General features: G+C 53.5%; 1 protein-coding gene across 1 annotated transcript; it reads right to left on the bottom strand.

Annotated features, from left to right (window-relative positions):
• Positions 1–4282: 4282 nt before the first annotated feature.
• On the bottom strand, positions 4283–17709 carry Myl10 (myosin light chain 10). The gene is given in 8 exon segments (XM_037198552.1): positions 4283–4521; positions 4623–4671; positions 7454–7532; positions 11558–11584; positions 11587–11661; positions 12389–12464; positions 13563–13655; positions 17404–17709. Coding segments are annotated over 8 exon segments (588 nt in total). The 5' UTR covers positions 17494–17709; the 3' UTR covers positions 4283–4422.
• Between the last annotated feature and the right edge of the window lie 5642 nt (positions 17710–23351).

Here is a 23351-nt window from a genome sequence, read left to right as displayed (position 1 = left end):
CTGTGGGTGTACATTTGTTTTGTTTTCATTTATTTCTTTTTAGAGCGGTGGTGGGCAAAGCCGGGGTCCTCACTGTCCTACCGTGGCCTACCCCTGAAATGTGCTCCTACCGCTACATTTACTTAGTTTTTAAACGTATTTATTTTGTGGTCAGTCTTCATCATACAGCCCAGGCACAGCAGAAAGAAAGAAAGAAGCCAGGCGGTAGTAGCGCACGCCCTTAATCCCAGCACTCGGGAGGCAGAGCCAAGAGGATCTCTGTGAGTTCGAGGCCAGCCTGGTCTAAAGAGCGAGTTCTAGGACAGGTCCAAAACTACATAGAGAAACCCTGTCTCAAAAAACCAAAACAAACAAACAAACAAACAAAACAAAGAAAAGAAAAAAGAAAAAAAGAGAGAGAGAGAGAGGTAGTGGTAGACTACCTGTGTGCCCCAGCAAGGCTGGCCACTGATGGACCACTGGCCTAGAATCCCCCAGTGAGGGGCCCAGAGCATGGCTCCATGATAGAGCACTTACTTGCCTAGCACTTAGGGACTCTGTGTTCCATCTCTTGTACCATCAAAGATATATAAAGATGCAGTCTCCTCCAAAGTTGCTATGCCGGCCTCATAAGGGGGGTGCCTCATGTCAAGCAAGGTCTCTCCCCTTTCTACCGAGTTATCCCACTGTCCTTAGAGGCCCCACCCTCTTGCGGTCAGCAAAGGCTCCCAGAGAGATTCCCGCTTGCTCATCCAGCTTCAAACCCCTGGGGTCCATCCTGGAAGGGCCTTCAAAGGCCTTGGCCATTCTTGAGTGGATGCCAGTAGAGAATCGGCTCTTGGAGGCAATTTAGCCAGCCACACGGGTGGAAAGAATGTCCCCATTCTCTTAACAACGACCCCCTCTTGATTTATATGTGGGGGCCACTGTCCGAAGGCCCCAGGCGGATGGATCCTGAGTGGAAAATGAGAGGCCAAGAGCCAGGCGTCTGGCTGGGCTAATTATCCTCAATGAGATACAGCTGGTTGAGAGGAGCGGGCTGAGGCCCGAGCAGGGCCAACTCCCTGCCCCGGCTCTCTGGGGACCCAAAGGCCTGTCTGGGCTGGCAGCCCATCACCTACTAGGTCCGGTCAGGGTTCATGAAGATTCTAGGAGATCCAGTTTGGCCAGTTTTATAAGAAAAAAAAAAAAAAAAACAGAAAGTGGGCTCAGTGTGGGATTAGCTGCTACCCTGAGCCATGATAGTCCCTAAGACGCCAAGGGACACCTGAGTTCATTCTACTTATGGGAAGACTGAAGACTTGGCTGGCCAGGTAGGCTGGGTGAAGCCCTGAGGGGCGTGGGAGGGGGCCCTCTGGAGCGGATTGCAGTACCAGCTTTGGCCACATGAGGCGCATACTTGTGTAGCGGCCTCCATAGGCCTTGGGGCTCCAGGCTGGATCTCTGGGCACCCTGGAGATGAACAGACTTTGACTCTACCATATACCAGGACTACTGCGGAGGTCCAGGGACATTGTAGTGAGCAAAACCACCCCCGCCCCCATGAATCCCCGCTCTTTTGGACTTACAATTCCCAGCAAAAGTACCTGGTGAGCCCGTCAGCCTGACAACCTGAGCTCTATCCTGCAGGAGAAAACCAACTCAAGGTAAGTGGTCCTCTGGACTCCACGTGAGCATTCAAGCAGGTGCTCAGGCATGAACTGAGCTGAGACCACAGCCAGGCTGGAGCAGCAGAGGGAGAGTTCCAGAGGAGTCGCCAAGAGCAAAGGCCCTGGGTCCAGAGGAAGGGCCAGGAACAGCAGGAGTACGGCCAGAAGTTCTTACAGAAGTTCTTTGGTTGTTGTTTTGCAGAACTGAGGACTGAACCCAGGGCTTCAAGCATACTGGTCTGGTGCTCTACACTGAGTCACACCCCAGCCCCTCACTGGGGAATCTAGGTAGGGGCTCTACACTGAGCACACCCCAGCCCCTCACTGGGGGATTCTAGGCAGGGGCTCTACCACTGAGTCACACCCCAGCCCCTCACTGGGGGAATCTAGGCAGGGGCTCTACCACTGAGCCACATCCCAGTCCCTCACTGGGGGATTCTAGGCAGGTGCTCCACCACTGAGCCATACCCCAGCCCCTCACTGGGGGATTCTAGGCAGGTGCTCTACCACTGAGTCACACCCTAGCCCCTCACTGGGGGATTCTAGGCTAGCAATCTCCCACTGAGCAGCATCCCCAGACATGTTCAGCGTTCCAGAGGGTCTCACTAAGTTCCTCTTGAGCTCAATGCACAGTTCGAACTGGTTTTATTGATCACCACTGCACTCTGGCCCAGTGGACAGATGAACAGATTCTTAATGAGGGAGGAGGCAGGCCCTCCCCTCATGCACCCCCTCTTTAACCTGTGGGGTCCCTTTGACCTCTACACTGTCTGCCCAGAGTCCCTAGTGAGCCAGGGCCCCTGCAGGATGGCAGGCCCGGCTGTCAGGGAGAGAGAATCTCAAGTGAGGGGGTGTCAGAGGTTGCCTGAGGCACCTGCTCCCTGTAACCGTGGCTCTGTCTCCCTCTGTGGAACAAACGGGTCTGACAAGTCTTCAGTGGCCTCGCTGGGCCTCGGCTCAGGATTTCCAGGAAAGCCCGTCTTAGAAAGCCAGGAGCCAGGGCCGTGGTGGAGGAAAGGCTCCTTCTAGAGACCTCGGCCTCCTCTGCTGTGGACAGTCCCTGTGACCCAGGCCTCCTCTGCTGTGGACAGTCCCTGTGACCCAGGCCAGGAGCTGCAGGCTGATGGGGGACTCTCGCTCCCTCCCCTGAGGGGTGAGGAGGCCAAGGGCTCCCTACTTCCTAAGTCTGTCTGTCTGACTGCCCATCTGTCACACTCTCCCTCTCTCTTCTCTCTTTTCCTCCTTGTCTCTCTTCCTCCTCCTCCCTCCTCCCTTCCCCTCCCTCCTCCTTCCTCCCTCTCCCCTCCCTCCTCCCTTCTTCCTCCCTCCCTCCCTCCTCCCTCCTTCTTCCTCCCTCCCTTCCTCCTCCTCCTCCCTCCCCCTCCCTTCTTCCTCCCTCCCTCCTCCTCCCTTCCTTCCTCTCCTATTGTTTTGTTTACTGGCAACAGGATCCCACAGCCTCAAACTTTGCAGTCCTCTTGGGCTGAGCCCTCTGAAGGTGTGAGCCAAAATAAATCCTTCCCCTCCCCTTCCCACCGAAGTTGTTTGCTCAGCTGTCTTGTTACAGGGGCAAAAAAAAAAAAAAAAAAAAAAAAAAGTAAGGAGCTGGCGAGATGACTTATCGAGGAAAGGCGCTTGCTGCCAAGGCTTTTGATTGCCAGGACCCCGATGGTGGAAAGAGAACCGACGCTCCCATGTGTCCTCTGACTTCTACATGAATGCTTCCCGTTCACACACATACATACATTACATAAAAAAATTAAATAACTATCATGTTTTCCATTGTTACTCTGTAGGGTTAAATATAACACACACACACACACACACACACACACACACACACACAGAGGGAGGCAGATATGAGACCTTTGTCAAGATCTATGTGCTCCCAGAATCTTCTGGCCTCTGGTTTTTTCACATTCTTGGTGGTGTCTTTTGGTGGGCAGACATTAAAAAAAAAAAAAAAAAAAGAACATTCTTTCCATTTTATTTTGTTTGTGCATTAGTGTTTTGTCTATGTGTGAAGGTGTCAGATCCCCTGGAACTGGAGTTACAGGCAATTGTGAGTTGCCATGTGGGTGCTGGGAATTGAACCCTGGTCTTTTGGAAGAGCAGCCAGTGTTCTTAACCGCTGAGCCATCTCTCCAGCCCAGGCAGACATTTTTAATCACAATGAAGTCCCCTTTAGCCCTGGCATGTCCATCTTCAATGCCATGCTTGAGGGTGAAGAGTTCTGTACCCACTCTTTAAATGTCCCCGAATCCATCTCTCCTCCCCTCCAACTTTGCCTGTGCCCAGCTGCTTCTACAAGTGCCCCCCTTTCCCTCCCACCCTCCTCCCAGCTGTGGCCCATCTGAGAATCATTCTCCCATGGTCCTCATGACCCCATTGCCCATGAACAACCCTGTCTCCTCCAGGCGACTCACAGACGCTAGGTGCTCAATAAAACCCCCATCAATGAAGGCAGTGCCCTGTGGTCCAGATGCGGGGCATTAAAACTGTCCATTACTTCTAAACACTAGCTCATCAGGAACAGCTGAGCTTCAGAACCAGGGAACCAAAAGTTTTGGAAAAACTAGCCAGGAGGGGAGGGTTTGCTGTCTCCCCAACCAGAACACTAACCACGAAAACATCACCCAGATGTACATCTCTGTGTTATTTATTCCCGCTTCAGCTCCAGACTCCGAGGGTGATGGAGACTGCTTCCCCTGCCCATGCTGGCACCAGGAGCCTTGCACGGGTCCCCCAAGGCAGCCAGTCCCGGCCGACTCCAGGTATAGAGGGAGCATGTCTTCTAGTCCTTCTCCTCGCCGTGTGTGATGACGTAGCACAGATTCCTGTAGTCTAAGTTGCCACAGACATCTGGCGGGAAAGCTGCAAACATCTGCTTGACCTGGGAGAGGGAGCAGAGGGTCAGGTGACATGGAGGCTGAAGGAAGAGAGAGGAACAGGGCAGGGCATCTGTGGGAATGTCCCCCCAAAGCGCACACTTACCTCCTCCTCACTGAACCGGTCAGCCTGAGTCATAAGTTTTTCCTTAATGCTGTTGGTGGAGAGAAGCCATCATGTCTTGGGAAAGAGGTGCCTGGTGGCCATGTGGACACAAGGTTCCCGGGGGAGCTCTAGCCTAGGGGACCCCAGCCTAGGGCTGATTCTCCCAGGCCCCAGGCATCTCTTTGAGTCCTAACTGCTTCTCTTGCAGCCCTGTACCCTTCGAGCAGCCGTGGGAGACAGAACGGAATGATCTCAAGACTCCAACACGACCCGGAGGCCACTGAGATGCCCAGGGTGTGCTAACTAACAGTCAATCTCAGACTGCTGGGGGTGGGGGTTGGGGCTCCTTTGTCTTTTGTCTAGGAGTGGAACCCAGGGCCTGGGTCATGGAAGGCGAATGCTCTAGTGCCTCTCACTAGGGGATTCTAGGCAGGTGCTCCACCACTGAGCCACACCCCAGCCCCTCACTGGGGGATTCTAGGCAGGTGCTCTACCACTGAGTCACACCCCAGCCCCTCACTGGGGGATTCTAGGCAGGTGCTCTACCACTGAGCCACACCCCAGCCCCTCACTGGGGGATTCTAGGCAGGTGATCTACCACTGAGTCACACCCCAGCCCCTCACTGGGGATTCTAGGCGGTGCTCTACCACTGAGTCACACCCCAGCCCCTCACTGGGGGATTCTAGACATGTGCTCTACCACTGAGTCACACCCCAGCCCCTCACTGGGGGATTCTAGGCAGGTGCTCTACCACTGAGCCACACCCCAGCCCCTCACTGAGTCACTCAAGATAGGAAGTCTACCCTTAAGTTATGTCCCCAGTCTGCTTTACTTTCTTTTTTCTTTTTTTCTTGTTGTTTTGTTTTGTTTTTCAAGACAGGGTTTCTCTGTGTAGCCCTAGATATCCTGGAACTCACTCTGTAGACAAGGCTGGCCTCTGCCTCCTGAGAACTGGGATTAAAGATGTGCGCCACCACCACCCGGCTTCTCTTTACTTTCTGTTTTGAGACATCTTCATTAAGTGTCCCAGGCTGGTCTTGAACTCATTCATCTCCTGCCCAGAGTAGCTGGAATGACCAGCCTGTCCCCACCTTGGCTGCCTTGATGTCTCTTCCAGCTGTTTTGGCTGTCACCTGACCAGCATTTCCCAGACTACATCATGCTGTTCAAGGCCAGAGCATCATGGGAAGATGGAGCTCAGTCTTCTCATGGGTCTCTTCTTTAGAACTTGATTCTTCACAGACCTGGGACACTAGTGCAAGAATCCCCTTTATCTAGGGAGAAACTGAGGCTTGCCGGGGGCCATCCCAGAGGGAGGATGTGGCAGGGTTGGGCCTGTCTCCTTGGGATCCAGGAGAATATTGCTGGAGGTGGGGCCTGAACCCAGATCTGCATGAGAACTTGTACCCCTTGCAACTGAGAAGGGCTTTGCAAGCTTAAGGAGGTTCTGTGGGCAAGGATGGGATCAGAGAGCTAAGTGGAGCCTCTGTTCTCGGGACATCCTCTGGCGCCAGTGGCGGCAGGCCCTGACCAGGCCCTGGTTAGGGGCGACACACATTTTCCGTTGTTTGTTACTATGGGACAGTCACAGTTTCCAGATTGCCCAAGCCGGGGACCTTGCGGGCTCTGTTTCAACCAGAGCCACTTCTGTGGCCTATCTGGCCAGCAGCCCTGTGCTCTAGGTCCCCACAGCCCAGGACGGTTCCTTCCATTCCCTGAATGAATCCCTCAGGGACATCCCTTCCTCGCCCCTACCTCAGCCCCATCTTCATATTCGAGGGGAGAGTCTCAGTCATGCCAGGGGTTCTCCTGGTACTTCAAGAATCAGGAAGGGGCCACAGACCCCAAGATTTTGGTTTGATATACCACTGGTATATCACTTTGGTAGTCCATCTGCACTCTGGGGAGCCTGACTCAGAGCCTTTGATGACACTATGTAAGGAAGGGACATGCACGTCTCCACCAGACCCTGTCCGCCCACTCCTCCACCCCCACAAGTGGAAGCTCTGTGGACAGCCTGAGCTCCTGAAGAATTGTCATGGAATACCAGCCTATCCTTGATAAGGAGGGGTCATCTCACCAGCCACGGCCACCTAAGACCCAGCAAGGTTTGGAAGGGACATCTTGGAGGTTGGCCCAGCTTCCAGGGACTAAAGAAGACTGTACTCCCTGACCTTGACTCTGTCCCTCTGCTCTCCCTAGGACGTGCCCCGTGTGTACCACAGCAGAACCCACCTCTATGATGCCGGCCCCACGGCCCGCAGGAGAGCTGCTGATGGCCGCTTTCTGGCAGGCATCCCAAGCGGAGCTCGTCACTGATGTCCCCCCAATGACACTGTCCTCTCCCCAAACCCTGTGTTCCACGAACCTTGGCTTCTGGATCTTTGCTGGACAGTCCTTCCCGTTCCAACCCCATATCCATGGGCCACAACCCCTGCTTCTTCCGGCTCCAGGCTACCCATCTCCCCCAGGCCAGCTCAGTAAACCTGCTAAGCCGGGACTCATCTTCTGTTCTCACAGCTAGAATTCCCACCCTAGAGTGGTCAACCTGTGCTTGTCCTTCTGGGCTCACTCCCGCCCTCTCCATCCCCAACGCTCAGAAACACTCCTTGACCCATGCCACACGGCCCATCCACTTCCACACACAGGGAGAGAGGGAGACACCAAGGCCTGGGAGAGACGGAAGGTCCGTCAGGAGGAACGGTGCTGGCCCGGCCGTGGCCTCTAGCCACTGGGTGGATGGTCGCCCTGCTCAGCTGAGTTCTGAGGGGAGAGGAGCCAAGGCTGACACCCACCTTGGTGCGCCTCAGCTCAAGTCCCGAGAACTTACAAGTCGGCCTTGACGAAGCCTTTTCCTTCGGCGTCAAACACCTTGAAGGCGTGCAGGATGGTCTCTTCTGGGTCCGTGCCTGGAGGTAGCACACACAGGACAAGGAGAATGAAAGGGTAGTGGGGGCCTCTCAGAGGTGGTGCCAAGCTGGGCAAAGGTTAAGAGAGGGGGAACGTCTCCAACTCCCACTGAGCCACACCCCAGCCCCTCATTAGGGGATTCTAGGCAGGTGCTCTACCACTGATCCACACCCCAGCCCCTCACTGGGGGACTCTAGGCAGGTGCTCTACCACTGAGCCACACCCCAGCCCCTCACTGGGGGATTCTAGGCAGGGGCTCTACCACTGAGCCACACCCCAGCCCCTCACTGGGGGATTCTAGACAGGTACTCTACTACTGAGCCACACCTCCAACCCCAGATTAATTTATTTTGGTAACAACTTTCTTCAAAGCCACAGAAGTGGTGCAATAGAAACTGTTTCAAGAGCTTGGAGGTTTTACAGAAACCGAAATGGACTGCATACATCTAGTTGCAAGTAACTTGCCCCATCATACGTAGACTCCCTGACAGCATTTACTATGCTCTTCACTCTCCTGACGACTGTCCCCATTTCATAGATGAAGAACTGAAGCTCAAATGAGGTCAGGTGACTTGTCCAAGGTTTCCAAACTGGTGTTATTGAATGATCAGTGAAGTCTGGGGGTGAGGGAGCAGCCACCGTGAGACTCACGCACAGAGGCTGCAAGTGAAGGAAACAGCTCCGAGCTTAGGGACTGGGGCTGGAGCTCACTGGAGAGCTCTTCAAGATTGGGCCACCCAGAAGCAGGCAGCGGGGAGAACGGGCTGGTTGACAGTGCAGCTGGAATAGTTGCCTAGTTGTGCACTTTTGTGGCTTTGAGCAGGAAGTTGTTACCTGAAGTGAAAGGATCCAGTAGGTCTGGGGTGTGGCTCAGTGGTAGAGCCCCTGCCTAGAATCCCACAGTGAGGAGCCAGCAGCAAGTTTGTGGACAGTGTGCTTGGTTAGCATGTGAAAGGCCCTAGATTCCCCCTCAGAACAAAGGAGTTTAGATAGAAGTTGTGGGAGAGAAAGAGGGGGAAACGGAGGAGGAAGGAGACAAAAGGGATTCTGGGGCCACCAGAGAGTTTCAATACCCGGCCCTCTCTTTGTACCGATGGGGAAGCTGAGGCCCAGAGAAAAGGACTCATGGAAGGCATCCAGTCCATCTGAATGACAGCAGGTGACATCCCTTCCTCAGGCCTTTTCCCTTATCATGCTGTTCCACACCAGGCTCGAAGGGGGTCTGGAAAGCTCTTCCCTTCCTTCAGGGTCCAACACTGTCATGGGGTCAAAGGTGAGTTCGCCACAGTATATAAAGAACCAGCTGGCTAGTGATGGCTAATGGCCTGAAATTTTGTTTGGTTTTGCTCTGGGGTTTTGTTGTTGTTGTTGTTGTTGTTTTTTGTTGTTGTTTTGTTTTTTGTTTTGTTTTGTTGTTTTTTTTTTTGTCCTATAGCCCAGGCTGGTCTAGAACTTTTGCTGAATAGCTGAGGTTGGCTTTGAACTCCGGATCCTCCTGCCTTCCTCCTCCCAAGTACTGGGATTACAGGTATGTGCCACCACACAGCTTAATGGATAGGCCTTGATGAATGTCAGTGAATCAGAGCTACAAATCCATCTCTGCTCTGAGCCCAGCTCCAGGCCTACAGCTTCACCACTTGGACATCGAGCTCTCCGTGTCTCCCCATCAGACTGGGGGCAGGACCCGCTATTTCCCCCATCAGGATGAATCAGGTCTGTCTGTGTCTCCTCCATCAGACTAAGTCAGGGCTCTCTGTACCTCTCCCATCAGACTACACGAAGGACCTGTGTGTCTCCCCTGTAAGACTATCCCAGCCTCTGTGTGTCGCTATCAGACTGGGTCAGACCCTTGTGGTCTTCTCGATGAGACTGCTGTCTCCTGGGAAGGAGAGCCTCGTCCCCCTCTGAACGTGACTAGAGCCAGTGTATCCATCCCAGGTGGGCTCGGCAGCTCTCAGGCAGAGGGGCTCAGGGGTGCAGGGGTGGCTAGAGTCCCAGCCTCCAAGGCCACCGCTTCCCAATCCTCTCAATTAGCTAAAGACCCCAGTGTCTCTCCGAGGAGTCCTGGCAGCTGGAGCAGATCTGCAGTTAGCCCCACCATCTTCCTGGGGACCAAGTCCTGGATTTAGTTAGCTCTGGCCGGGCTGCGGCACACTCACCTCGGCCAGGCACACTCACCTCAGCCAGGCACTCTCCCTGCCTTGTCCCCAGAGAGGGCCTCTGCTCTGAGGCCTGGAAGACCCATAAAAGGCCCGTGCTGTGGCCGCCTGCCATTTCGGGAAGTCAAAGGGCAGCCTCCTTGTCTCCATTAACGGCCGCGATGGTGCCTGTCCCAGCCCACCGCCCTCCCCGCTGCCAGCCTCTCACGCAGCCCGCATGACAAGCTCAGCTGGAGCCCCAGGCTTGGAACCCCAGCAAAGATGAGAACAAGCTGCAGTTCTAGGTCCCCAGCCGGCCTCCGTCACCACTCTGACTTAGCCACAGACTAAGTGAGCCTCGGGCCTCAGTGTCCTCGTCTGTAAAACAGGCCATCGCAGCTAAAAGTGGTGCCCCTTCCTATGAGCACCCAAAAGAGTCCTAAATGAACTCCTGTTCATCTCCAACATAGATGTCACATCAGGGCTGCAGACACCATCCTCTGGCTCTACTGCTGAGCTGTATACCCCAGCCCCTCACTGGGGATTCTAGGCAGGGGCTCTACCACTGAGCCACACCCCAGCCCCTCACTGGGGGATTCTAGGCAGGGGCTCTACCACTGAGCCACACCCCAGCCCCTCACTGGGGGATTCTAGGCAGGTACTCTACCACTGAGTCACACCCCAGCCCCTCACTGGGGGATTCTAGGCAGGGGCTCTACCACTGAGCCATACCCCAGCCCCTCACTGGGGGATTCTAGGCAGGGGCTCTACCACTGAGCCACACCCCAGCCCCTCACTGGGGGATTCTAGGCAGGGGCTCTACCACTGAGCCACACCCCAGCCCCTCACTGGGGGATTCTAGGCAGGGCTCTACCACTGAGCCACACCCCAGCCCCTCACTGGGGATTCTAGGCAGGTGCTCTACCACTGAGTCACACCCCAGCCCCTCACTGGGGGATTCTAGGCAGGGGCTCTACCACTGAGCCATACCCCAGCCCCTCACTGAGGGATTCTAGTCAGGGGCTCTACCACTGAGCCACACCCCAGCCCCTCACTGGGGGATTCTAGCAGGTTGCTCTATCACTGAGTCACGCCTCAAACCCTGAGTAGAATATTCTAAGCAAGGTTTCTACTAAAATACCAAAGTATAGAAAGCAAATCAGCCCACTCATTATCACTCATTCTGTGAGGGAAATCTTAACCTTAAAGGATAGGGGCAACTGTAGCACAGGATGTCCCGTTCTACCACAGAACACTTAAGGTCAGAGATGACCCATCTTCCAGCCCCAGACCTGGGGCTATATCTCAGGAGTACAGAGTAGTTAGAACCGGGGTCTATTTGAGTTTTCTTTTGCAGGGATACCTGGGGCAGGTTTCACAAACTCACTGGGCCTCCTCTGACTCCTCATCACTGAGAAGAGCTCCCCGGTCCTTTCCCTGGAGACTGAAGTAACCCCACAATAGGACAAGGCAAGTAACCAGCCTAGCAATGGAGTCAGCCATGAGTGGATCTCAGAAATCCTATTCCCTTTTAGCACCCCTCTGCCTATCCGTCAGCATCAATGGAGGACAGACAGGCAGGACAGGCAGGTCGGGAGGAGGGCAGAGTGGGCAGTAGGAAAGAGAAACTGGGAGTGGAAGAGGTGAGTATTGTCCTAAGAAACTGGGAGTGGAAGAGGTGGGTATTATCCTGACAGTGAGCAGAGGGATTCCATCATTACAGCAGAAACTGAGGCAGGGTCCAGGCCAGTGTGCACAGCCAGGGGATCCGTACCTGGGAGCCTTTCTGTGTTTCCACCTGTGGTTATGAACGGAAGGGCCAGGCAGCTGTATATATCCACTTCCTGCTCCCAGCCCTTGCCCAGGCTCCCAGGAAGCTCACTCACCCTTGAGTTTCTCCCCAAACATGGTCAGAAGACTGTGAAGTTGATGGGCCCTGGAGCTTCCTTCACCATGGCTTCCAGCTCCTCGTTCTTGACGTTTATGCGACCTGGAGAGGGAGAGGGGACGCATCCGAAGGAGCATCCTGCTTCTTCTGCTCCACCTGTCTCCCCTGGGCACTGTCTGTCTATTGGGGATACTTCAGGGGGAATGCTGGAGTCTACAGGCTGCTGCCTCCACCCTCCTCCCTCTCTCTCTCTAGCTTCCTAGAAAGCAAAGCAAGCCACTCTGTATCTCCCTTTCACGGATTAAAACAACAAACAAACAAAAAACGGAGGCTGGAAGAACTGAAGTGGGGCACATCGGGGGGCCCCAGGTCTCATGCATCCCTGGACATGGGAACCCTGGGATTCTACTTGGTCCCAGTGGACACTCAGGTTCCCAGGACCTCAAAAACTCAACCCATGTTGGTACCTTAGCTAGTCAACTCCAGTTTTTCCCATACCCAGCTCTCTCCTCTTTGATTTTGAGACAGTGTCCGGCCACATAGTCCAGGCTATCACTGAAGCAGAACTCCACCCGCCTCGGTATGGGAATGCTGGGATGGCAGGCATGTGCTAACCTACCCTTCTGACCTCTCCTACTCCAGGGCCTTTGCACAATGTCAAAAATGTCCTCCCCTATTCACCAAGCCCTCCTGCCACACTGGACACCGCGCCCCTCAGCCCTCAAGCCCCTTGCTGTGGCTGCCTTGGTCTGCCCCCTCTTCCCACCTCGGTCATTAGCTCTCCCTAAAAACCAAGGTCTCAAGCTGCCCCAGCCTCTGCTTCACCCACCCAGCGCGGCAAAGGTGTCCCTCAGGTCCTCCTTGTCGATGAAGCCATCCCGGTTCTGGTCCATGATAGTGAAGGCCTGATGGAGACAGGGCCGGTGAGCCACCAGGGCCTACCCAGTCCAGTTGGTCCCTCCCCCTCCCTCCAGGGTTCCTGGGTCGTCTGCCACAGGAGGAACCTCAACTAGGAGCTGTTGTGTGGTATTTTGATTGTGTTCTGACAAATAAAGCTCGCTAGGAATCAGGGGGCAAGCTAGCCACTAGCTGACCATAGAGGTTTGGAGGACTGTCGAGAGAGGAGGCAGGAAGTGGTAAGGCGGGGCTGAGAGAGGATCTCTCTCTTTTGGACGGAGGAAGGGAAGAGGTAGGAAACAACTGGAGACTGCTCCCAGTTCTCTGATCTTTCAGGTTCTTACACCAATATTTGACACCCGATTTTTTGTTGATGAAGATTAATTAGATTAACGCTTCATCCCAAGCCAGAGCTCCAACTTAACTTAGTGCATGCTACATCCTGGGCCCTGTAGTCCACCCTCTTTGAGCCTCTGTCCTGAGTGCTTTGGGACGCCACACTCATTGTCTCATTTTCAAGAGCACAGCGACTCGGAGAGGGAAATTGAGGCTCACAGAGGGAGATTAAGGCTTATCCATATGTCACACAGCAAGTACAGGCTCAGGTAGAGGCGAGCGAGCCACCTCTGTAGGCACAGAGGCAGCCGTGGGGACCTTGGAGAAGGGTTGCAGTGTGAGCAGCCACTGTGGGCTCCTTGAGCAACCTCTGCGAATCCCGGTAATCCTCTTGTGACGGTTCGTCGCTGTTATCATCAACCTGACTAGATTTAGAGTCACCATGGAAACACACCTCTGGGCACATCTGTGAGGGGTTTTCAGGACTGGGCTAACTGAGGTAGAAAAACCCACCTTAAGTGAGGGCTGCATCCATCCCCTAGGCTGAGAAGCAGGCCGAGCGCCGGCATTCATCCCTCTCTTCTTCCTGACTCCAGGTGCTGTGTGAGCAGCTCACGCTCTGCCGCTACCCCTTCCCAAACGCTGACGGACTGCACCCTCAGACTGTGAGCCCGAGCAAACCCTTCCCTCCTTAAGTTACTATTTGCCAGAGATGTTGTTGCAGCAAAAAGGAAAGTAATTAATATAGGTCCCCAGGGCCACCAACCAACCTCTTTAAACTCCTGAATCTGGGACTGGTCGAACATCGAGAAGACATTGGAACTGGCTGTGCCCTCTGCTCTCTTCCGGGCTCTTCTGGGTGCCTGGGGGAAAGAGGTGAGTCCTCCTAGCCATTGCTTCTTCCAGAGCTCAGCAGTCACCAGTGCCAGGCCAGGGGCCCCAGAACACCACGGTCCAGGTACCATCGCCCTTCTTGTACACACACACACACACACACAGCAGCCGGCTGGAGCAGTGGGCGGAGTTTCACAACTACTTGTGACAGCTGATGACTGTCCACTGGACAGGGCCTAGAGTCACTGTGGAGACAAACCTCTGGGCATGTCTGCGGGGGAAGTTTCTAGACTAGTTAACTGAGCTGGGAAGACCTGTCATAAATGCGGGTGGCATCATCCCATCCCACAGGCTGGGGTCCTGAACTGAGCACCAGCGTTCAGCTCTCTGCTTTCTGACGGCTGATGCAATGTGACCAGCTGCCTCATGCATGCTCCCGTTGCCATGACAACCCCACCCAGTGTTGGACTGCATCCTTGAATTGTGAGCCAAAACAGTTCAATTTACCTTGCTTTTCTCGGGTGCTTTGTCCTAGCATGAGAGAGGTAGCTAATACAATAGTCTCACTTTTCTCAGCTCAGGCAAGAAGTCTGCAGTGTCTACCAAGCAGGGTGGGGCAATGGCTCCCGACCCAGTCACCCACTCACGCTCAGGCTCCCAAAGCTGGTGGGATCAGAATGGGCACTTTTCTATCTTCCGACCTTCTGTGGAGCTTCCTGAGCTCACCCTGGTAACCCTCTACTGTGCTGGGATCTGGCCGCCTTGTCTGGTTGTAAAAGCTGCCAGAATATTCTCGGCATACTGTTGAGGCTCCTACTCCTGCAAGATTCACCCTGGACAGGGTCTCAGAGTCCCCCATCCACTCACCGGGTCCTTTTCTCACCCCAAACCCACTCTGATCCGCCTTCTGCTCCTGTCAGCTCAAAATGGTGTGTGTAATGGTGTGTGTGTGTGTGTGTGTGTGTGTGTGTGTGTGTGTGATTATGTTGTGTGCGGAGGTCAGAGGACAGCTTTCAGGAGTTGGCTCTCTCTCTTGTTCCATTGTGTGGGGACCAGGGATTGAACTCAGGTCGTCAGACTTGGCAGCAAGCACCTTTTACCTTCTGAGCCACCTCTCAGTTATATTTTTGAGACAGGATCTCTCATTGGCCAGAGCTTACCTAGTCAGCCAGGCTGGCTGGCCATTGAGCCCCCGGGATCCACCGCCGTCTCTGTGTTCCCAGTGTTATCTCCAACACTGGGAAGACAAGCCTGTGATACCACATCCAACTTCTTTTCCAACCTGGGTTCTGGGGATCCAACTTGGGACCTCATGTTTACAGAACAAGCCTGTTGTCAACACAGTTCTCTCCCCAGCGCCTTCAAGCGACTCTTGATGTCAGAGAGGAGCGAAAGTCTGGGCTCAGCCCCCTCCCGCTCCAGCCGGCAACCCTCTCCCGGTATTGTCTAGTCCCCCTAGCTGGGGTTCCCCCAGCCTCCCTGCTGCCACCCTAGCACCTGTGTGGTCCCCCAACTCCCACCCTACTCTCAGTTCCCTAGGCTCCTGGGCACATGTCAGGAGCAACAACCCAGTGACTTATAATTAGCTTTTACTGGGTGCTAATCTCTAGTAATCCTTTGAAAGAGGGGGTGCCTGGTAAGGAGACCACACATGGGACGCTGTAAGCCTAGGAAATATTTATAAATCCCTTCAGATATCATAAAGAAAAGAACTCCCCTGCGGAGTTCATCTCACATAATTACATATACATTTCCCTCTGATTAATAAAAAATGATCACTTCCGACGGCAGGATATTCTACCCAATTCTCGGGACCGCAACCCCACCCCCAACACACACACACACACACACACACACACACACACACACACACACACACACGCCTCCATATGCCTTCTCCACCCTGGCCTTTCAAGTCCTCCTGGTCACAGGCCCTCCTGGGGCCCAGAGCTCTGCAAGGCAGGAAGGGACCATCTTTTATCCGGCTTGGAAGTTTAAGTTTATACTGCACCATTTGAAAGGTAAATTTACGGCAAAGAGAACATTCCAAGGAAGAAGGGCATCACCCAGACCTCAGTTTTCATCCCGGCTTTTGTGATGATAAAGAAAGGCAGATAGCATGACTGGATGGGTTAGGGGGTAAGAGTACTCCCTGGAGACGCAGGAAGACCTGAGTTCAAATTCACAGAACTCACATAAAAATCCAGGTGCTTTTGCCCACACACTTGGAACTCTAATGCTAGGGGAAATGGAGGCAGGAGGATTGCTGGGCTAGACCAACTCCAGGTTCAGCGAGAGACCCTGTCTCAAGGGAATATGGTGCAGACTGATAGAGCAGGACACCTGACATCCTTCTCTGGCCTGTGCACGTGCACACGGGTGCACACACATACACAGACAATTACATTCTTTAAGTCTCCATTTACCTGATTATATTAACTTCTTTTTTTTTTTTTTTTTAACACAGAGTCTCATGTAGCCCAGGCTGGCTTCAAAGTCATTATGGAGCAAAGGATAACCTTGAATTTCTGATCCTTGTGTCTCCACCTTCCAAGTGCTGAGATGACCAGTATGTGTCACCATGTCCGGTTTATATGGTACTGAGGATGGAATGCAGGGCCCCATGGATGCTGGGCGAGGGCTCTACTGACTAAGCCACACCCCTAGACCATCTTTACTTATGAAATCAAGAGTAATGCCCACCTCAAAACATCGGAATGATTACAAGACACCTGCTGGCCTCCAATTAAAGCCTGGGTTAGTCCCCAGGACCCTGAGAGAATTCAGTCCCCTTCTTTGTCTCCAAAGAGCTTATAGTCTTGTAGGAGACAGGTCATTAATAGAAGGCGACAGAAAGAAGGGCAGGTGCTGCGTCACAGGGGCAGGGGACAGCTGCAGGGCCTGAGAGGGACCCACACCACCAGCACGCTCCAATTTGATGCCCTGCCCGGCAGGCAACAGGACCCTCATCCTCCTGTCAGAACACAGTCCTCCATCTACGGAGCCGGTGAGACCAGGTGGCTCATCTCTCCCCACACTCCTCCTTCATATCCCCCAACTTCTACCTTCGTGGGATCAAAGAACATCACCAAACCAGAACCCACGTGGATGAGAGGCTGGGAAATAGCTCAGGCTGTTAGAGTGATTGTCTCGCTTGCATGAGAACCAGAGCCCACGTAAAAAGGCAGAAGTTGGTAGCATGCGCCTATAATCAAGTACTGGGGGAAGAGGAACCAGGATCCTTGGGCCTCATGGGGCAGCCGTTCCAGCCCAGTTGGTACTCTCCAGCTAACAATAAGAGAGCCTGTCTCAAAGATAGATAGATAGATAGATAGATAGATAGATAGATAGATAGATAGATAGATAGATAATAAATAAACCCAAGGTAAATGGGCCTGAGGAACAACACTGGGTGACCTCTGACCTTTACACATGGGTGCACACACAGTTGCACACAAGGAAACACGTGCAAACACAGACCACATACGAAAAGAAGTCACATGGGTGTGACTGGACACCCATGAGACTGGACGCCCGACAGAGTCAACACCGGAGCCGCCAGTCGAGGGAACCTCTGCGAGGAACGAGGTCAAAGTGGAGAAGGAAAAGTCCAGAACCCGCATGACATCGAGGTCCCAGAGATGAGACAAGGGTTGAGCAAGGAGGTCAGGACTGAGGTTGGGGCTGGGAGGCAAGCAGGAAGGGGACCAAAGCCCGCACTGAGCTCCATGGGAACCGGGGTGGGGGCGGGGTGCAGGGAAGGCAGCCCCAGCCTACCATGGTCTGTCGTGATTTTGAGTGCTGCAGCAGGTCCGGGGACAGCTCGGGGTGGCTCTTTAAATAGTGCTCCTCCAGGCCAGGCGCCATCCCAGGTCTAGACAACAGTTTGGAAGGTGACCAAGGACAAGATGAGGGGTATTCAGGCCAGGCATCTCCCTGGGGGCGGTGGGGAGTGGGCGGCAAAGGCCGCCAATGTGGAGACTGTCTAAGCCGTGGGGATCTCCGACATCCCTGAGCCAACTGTTTTCTCTCAAGCCAAGGGACCGTGGACCAGGAAGGGGACAAAGGGACAAGGACATGCCGAGTAAGTCAACGCCAGCAACCCGCTGGATCCAGGAGGGTCAGAAGAGCGCCTGGAAGCGTAGGCACCATGCCAGCTGGTGCCAGACAGAGTAAAGGATGACCACACCTCTTGAGCTTCAGGATTGCGTGTGGGACACCATCCTCTGGGATACTCAGCCCTCTCGTGGGGACAATGAGGAGGTTGCAATGTTGCTACTCTGTGCTATGCTTTCGTCTGCTCCACGCACCAGGGTCCCTCAACCCACATGACTGCGGTCAACCTTTGGAATTCTAGGGCCTCATACCCCCCAAATCTGCAGATACTCGAGTCCTTTATATAGAGGATGTAGTATCAGCCTAAAACCTGGGGAATTCTGTGTGATCTATCGATTGATTGATTAATGGCTGGTCCTGGGGATGGAACTCACAAGCTTTGGTTGCAGGCAAGGGTTTTCCTGCTGTCCACACCTTTTATCGTTGCCTAATACTTGTGAGTACATTTGGTTGACTCCGCACATGCAGAGACTGTGCTGCATGTTGCTCTGGTTGAAGGCCATCCTTACCCACCCGAGCCCAGGTGCCTCTTGGGAACTTGAAAATGCACAAAGTGAAGCCAAGAAGGTTGGTGCCTGTCTGTGACTCCAGCACTCGGGAGGTGAAGGCGGGAAGATCAGGAGTTTCAGGTCATTATGGCTCTACAGCAGATCCAAGGCCTTCCTGGGCTACATGAAATCCTGTCTCAAAACAATAAAAGGGTAGCCGGGCGTTGGTGGCGCACGTCTTTAATCCCAGCACTCGGGAGGCAGAGGCAGGCGGATCTCTGTGAGTTCGAGGCCAGCCTGGGCTACCAAGTGAGCTCCAGGAAAGGCGCAAAGCTACACAGAGAAACCCTGTCTCGAGAAACCAAAAAATAAATAAATAAATAAATAAATAAATAAATAAATAAATAAATAAATAAATAAAAGGGCAACCAGAAATGTGCTTCATTAGTAGAGCTCCTGCCTAGAATCCCCAGTGAGGGGCTAGGGTATGACTCAGTGGTAGAGCCCCTGCCTAGAATCCCCCAGTGAGGGACTGGGGTATGGCTCAGTGGTAGAGCCCCTGCCTAGAATCCCCCAGTGAGGGGCTGGGCTGTAGCTCAGTGGTAGAAGACTTGCTTAGCATGCACAAGGCCCTAGATTCAATCCTCAGCACAACACACACACACACACACACACACGTGACCATGAAAGACTGCTACATGACAAGGTAGACACCCAGCACAAAACACACAACACACACACACACACACACACACACATGAAAGGTAGAAGGAGACACAAAAGAAAATGCACAGAATAGTGAAAAGAGAGAAAAAAAAAACAACACATAGTTGACCCTGATGAGGGAGCATCACAAAGACTTTATTCACACACACTTACAAACCCATCTCCAGGATAAGGATCCATGAAAGAATTCTCCGGCTGAGCCAGCAGAGCCCACACCTGCTGCCCACAGCCTCCTCAGGTGTCCAGTGTGGCCCTGGCAGCCCCAGCTCAGCCTCAAAGGCAGCCGCACTCCATGCAGCCGAGCTGGCTGCTGCACAGGGAACCCACATGTGATCGGCTGCCAGGCCAGGGGGTTTGGCTCAGGCCATGCAGCTGTGCGTCCCCCAGAGCTGCAGAGCTTAGCTGTCCCCGGAGCTGGCCTCAAGCTCGCAGGCCCGGTACAGCTGATCCCTGCCTTGAGAAGAGGGAATCTGATACTAATCAAACAAAGAGTGGCTGATATTTATAAACCAGGAGGTCGTGCCAGGCTCTAAATCAGGTCCTCAGAGTCAGAATTAATCTTTCCTTTCTCTCTTTTTCTTTCTTTCTTTCTTTCTTTTCAACAGAGTCTCATTGTGTAGCCCTGGCTATCCTGAATCTCACTATGTAGACCAGGCTGGCCTTGAACTCAGAGAGCACCAACTGCCTGTTTCTGTCTGTCTCCCAAGTGCTAGGACTAAAGGCATGTGCTACCTTACCCCACCGGAGTCAAACTTTAACTCATCATCCAGGAGAGGAAATTGAGGGACCAGTGGGCTAAGTTACATATGCACACCCCCACAACTGGTATGGCTGGTCAGAGGAGGTGGAGTTAAGGAGAGAGACCCTTTCAAGTGGGTTCATAAAGACGCTTCTAGAAGGTTCTATCCATATTAACAACCCTCTCCTCATGCCTGTGTCTTAATCTTCTGGGACTAAAGCTGACCCTGTTCACTTTCTCTGGTCTTCACTACCTCCAGCCCCTCACTGGGGGATTCTAGGCAAGTGCTCTACCACTGAGCCACACCCCAGCCCCTCACTAGGGGGTTCTAGGCAGGTGCTCTACCACTGAGCCACACCCCAGCCCCTCACTGGGGATCTAGGCAGTGCTCTACCACTGAGCCACACCCCAGCCCCTCACTGGGGGATTCTAGGCAGGGGCTCTACCACTGAGCCACACCCCAGCCCCTCACTGGTGGATTCTAGGCAAGTGCTCTACCACTGAGCCACACCCCAGCCCTCACTGGGGGATTCTAGGCAGGTGTTTTACCACTGAGCCACACCCAGCCCCTCACTGGGGGATTCTAGGCAGGTTCTCTATGGCTGATTCATGCCCTCACCCCTGGTTGGGGACTCTAAGCAAGTGCTGTAACACTGAATCATCATTTCCAACTCCTCTCTGGGCTTCTGCCTATGCCAGGGGCCAGGTCCTTGCGTGCCACATTCAGAGAATCCCAGAAGAGCCATCACACACTCCATAGATATTCAGTAGGCTCCACCCACTGAAGGTGACCCTGGCTGGAACAGAAGCCCAGGAATCTAAGCGTAGCCCATGATAGACTGATAGACTGAAGGGTGGGTAGACAGGCCATGTGACTGTGGCAGGTGCTGGTTCCTTTCTGAGTGCACAGGGCGCGGGTGGCCGCTTTCTCTGCCAGCTGCGGGGTTACTGTCTTTCCTGGCCAGGCCATAAGCCTAACCCTGGCTCCCCTTAGCTCTGGATTCAGTGAGGGGGACAATGAAGCCTCTAGCCTCTAACTTTGAAAAGCCTGGGACAGCTCTGCACAAGCAGAGTGCTCACAGCCTGCCCGGGGAGTGCCGTTAGGAATAACTGATTCTGCGTCCTAGCCGAAACCACCCAAATGCCAGGGCGTACAGTGAGGTGTCTGGGGAGTGTTTGCCCAGAAAGAGTGACAGGTGTCCCTCAGACCACACCCAAGCCAGTTAGAACAGGTGATGGCACCTTTCAACTCTCCCTCTCCCTCCCTCCCCAACCCGTGTGTGTGTGTGTGTGTGTGTGTGTGTGTGTGTGTGTGTGTGTGTGTAGACCAGAGATCAACTGCAAAGGTTCCTCAGGAGCTGGCCACCATTTTTATTTATTTGTTTGTTTGTTTGTTTGCTTGCTTGCTTATTTATTTATTTATTTATTTATTTATTTATTTATTTATTTATTTATTATTTTTTCGAGACAGGGTTTCTCTGTGTAGTTTTGGTGCCTGCCCTGGATCTCACTCTGTAGACCAGGCTGGCCTTGAACTCACAGAGATCTGCCTGCCTCTGCCTCCTGAGTGCTGGGATTAAAAGCGTGTGCCACTACTGTCCAGCCACCGATTATTTTTTTAAATAGAGTCTCTCATTGGCCTTGAACTGGCCAATTGGCCTAGGCAAGATGGCCAATGAGCCCCAGGAAGCCTCCTGTCCTGGGTTTACGAACGTGGGTGCTGGGGATCAAACCCAAGTCTCACGTTTGTATGGCGAGCACGGAATTAGCTCCTCACCCGCTGCTAAATTCCTAACTTACAAGTTCCCAAAGTCAACAAGCTACCCTTGTCTCCCACCCTCAACCTCGGCCAGCCCCCCTCTGCTGAAAATCTTCTTCCTGCCTTCCCTGGTGGCACAGGCTTGTCATCCCAGCTGCTTAGAAGACTTAGGCGGGAGCTTGGAGTTCAAGACCAGCTTGGGCTGCACAGTGAGTTCCATGCCAGGCCGGGCAAGGTAGTGAAATGTTGTTTCAAAGGGGGAAAAAAAGAAAAGGAAGAAGAAGAGGAGGAGAGAAGGAGGAGAAAAAGAGCTGGGGATACAGCTCTGTAGCAGCATGCTGGGCTCCTGGGGTGTTGTTCCAACACAGCCTTCCATGTGTCAATTGTCTACAGACTTTCTGCTCTGCAGGGTCTAAGGAGCCTAAGGAACCCATCTGAGTTCGCCATCATCAGGGCCTCAGTGTGTGAAGTTTTGTCAACTGGTAAAGCTGTTTGGAAGGTGGTGGAAACACTCGGGTATGGAGCCTGGCTGCTGGAGATAAGCTGTGTGTGCCGAGGACAGAGGGAAGACGGATATTAACAAAGATATCTCACTTCTACTGAGCCACACCCCAGCCCCTCACTGGGGGATTCTAGGCAGGTGCTCTACCACTGAGCCACACCCCAGCCCCTCACTGGGGGATTCTAGGCAGGTGCTCTACCACTGAGCCACACCCCCAGCCCCTCACTGGGGATTCTAGCAGGTGCTCTACCACTGAGCCACACCTCAGCCCCTTACTGGGGGATTCTAGGCAGGTGCTCTACCACTGAGCCACACCCCAGCCCCTCACTGGAGGATTCTAGGCAGGGGCTCTACCACTGAGCCACACCCCAGCTGTCTCTTTGTTGTTGTTTGCTTGTGTGGTTGGTGTCCTTTAACTGTCAACTTGACACATCCTAGAGTCTCAGTTGAGGAACTGCATAGATCAGATTGACGGCGTGTGGGCATGTCTGTAGTGAATGGTCTTGATTATTAAATGATGTAGGAGGGCCCAGCCCACTGCAGGTGGCACCATTTCCTGGGGAGGTGAACCCTGGGCTGTGTAAGAAGGTTAGCTGAACGTGAACCTGTGAGCAAGCCTGCAAGCAGTGTTCCTCCGTGGTTTCTGCTTCAGCTTGCTGCCCTGACTTCCTTCATTGATAAACTGTGACCGGGAAGTGTAAGCCAAACAAGCCCTTTCCTCCCCAAGTTGATCCTGGTCGGGATGTTTTATCGCAGAAACAGAAAAGGAAACCTGATCAGTCCCATGAGCCAAAGCCTCATGTCGCTCAGGCTTTGAATTTGCTGTGTAGCCAAGGATGGCTTGACCTTGAATCCTCCTGCCTCCACCTCCTGAGGGCTGGGCTCACACCACTGTGTCTGGCTCTCTGATTCCTGTCTGGTGCCACGCAGGAGAGAAGTTTCCACCATCACGAACAGGAGCTAGTTCCGACACCACACCTTCCTGCCCCGATGGACCCGTGCCCCCTGAATCCCTGAGGCATAGTAAATCTTTTCTCTCCCTGACTGCGTCACCCTGATGAGAAAAGAATCTGACACAGCACCCTCGGCCACTTTCTTTCAGGCGGCTTTCCCTTGCCCACCACCTGTGACTGGGAGCTCACTTCCCAAGCGTGTCCTCAAGGCAATTCAGACCAGCATCTGTGTGGACTACTGTGATGAAGAACTCATGATCCACTAGTGACCCCAAGGTTGGGAACAATTTAGTGACCTAGTTAGACAGTGCCTATGAGTTGATTCATGCGCTACATAGCTGTTGAGGACTTTCTGAGTCACCATGCCCTGTGGTGAATAACACCAGTGTGCCTCTAAGAATAACAGAACCAGAGAATGCCACCACCCATTCAAAGGAGCTTG

Source organism: Peromyscus leucopus, chromosome 23, assembly GCF_004664715.2.
Source record: "Peromyscus leucopus breed LL Stock chromosome 23, UCI_PerLeu_2.1, whole genome shotgun sequence".
Taxonomy (NCBI): Eukaryota; Metazoa; Chordata; class Mammalia; order Rodentia; family Cricetidae; genus Peromyscus; species Peromyscus leucopus.
Note: the sequence above shows the minus strand (reverse complement) of the source record. Positions and strands in the feature narration are given on the sequence as shown.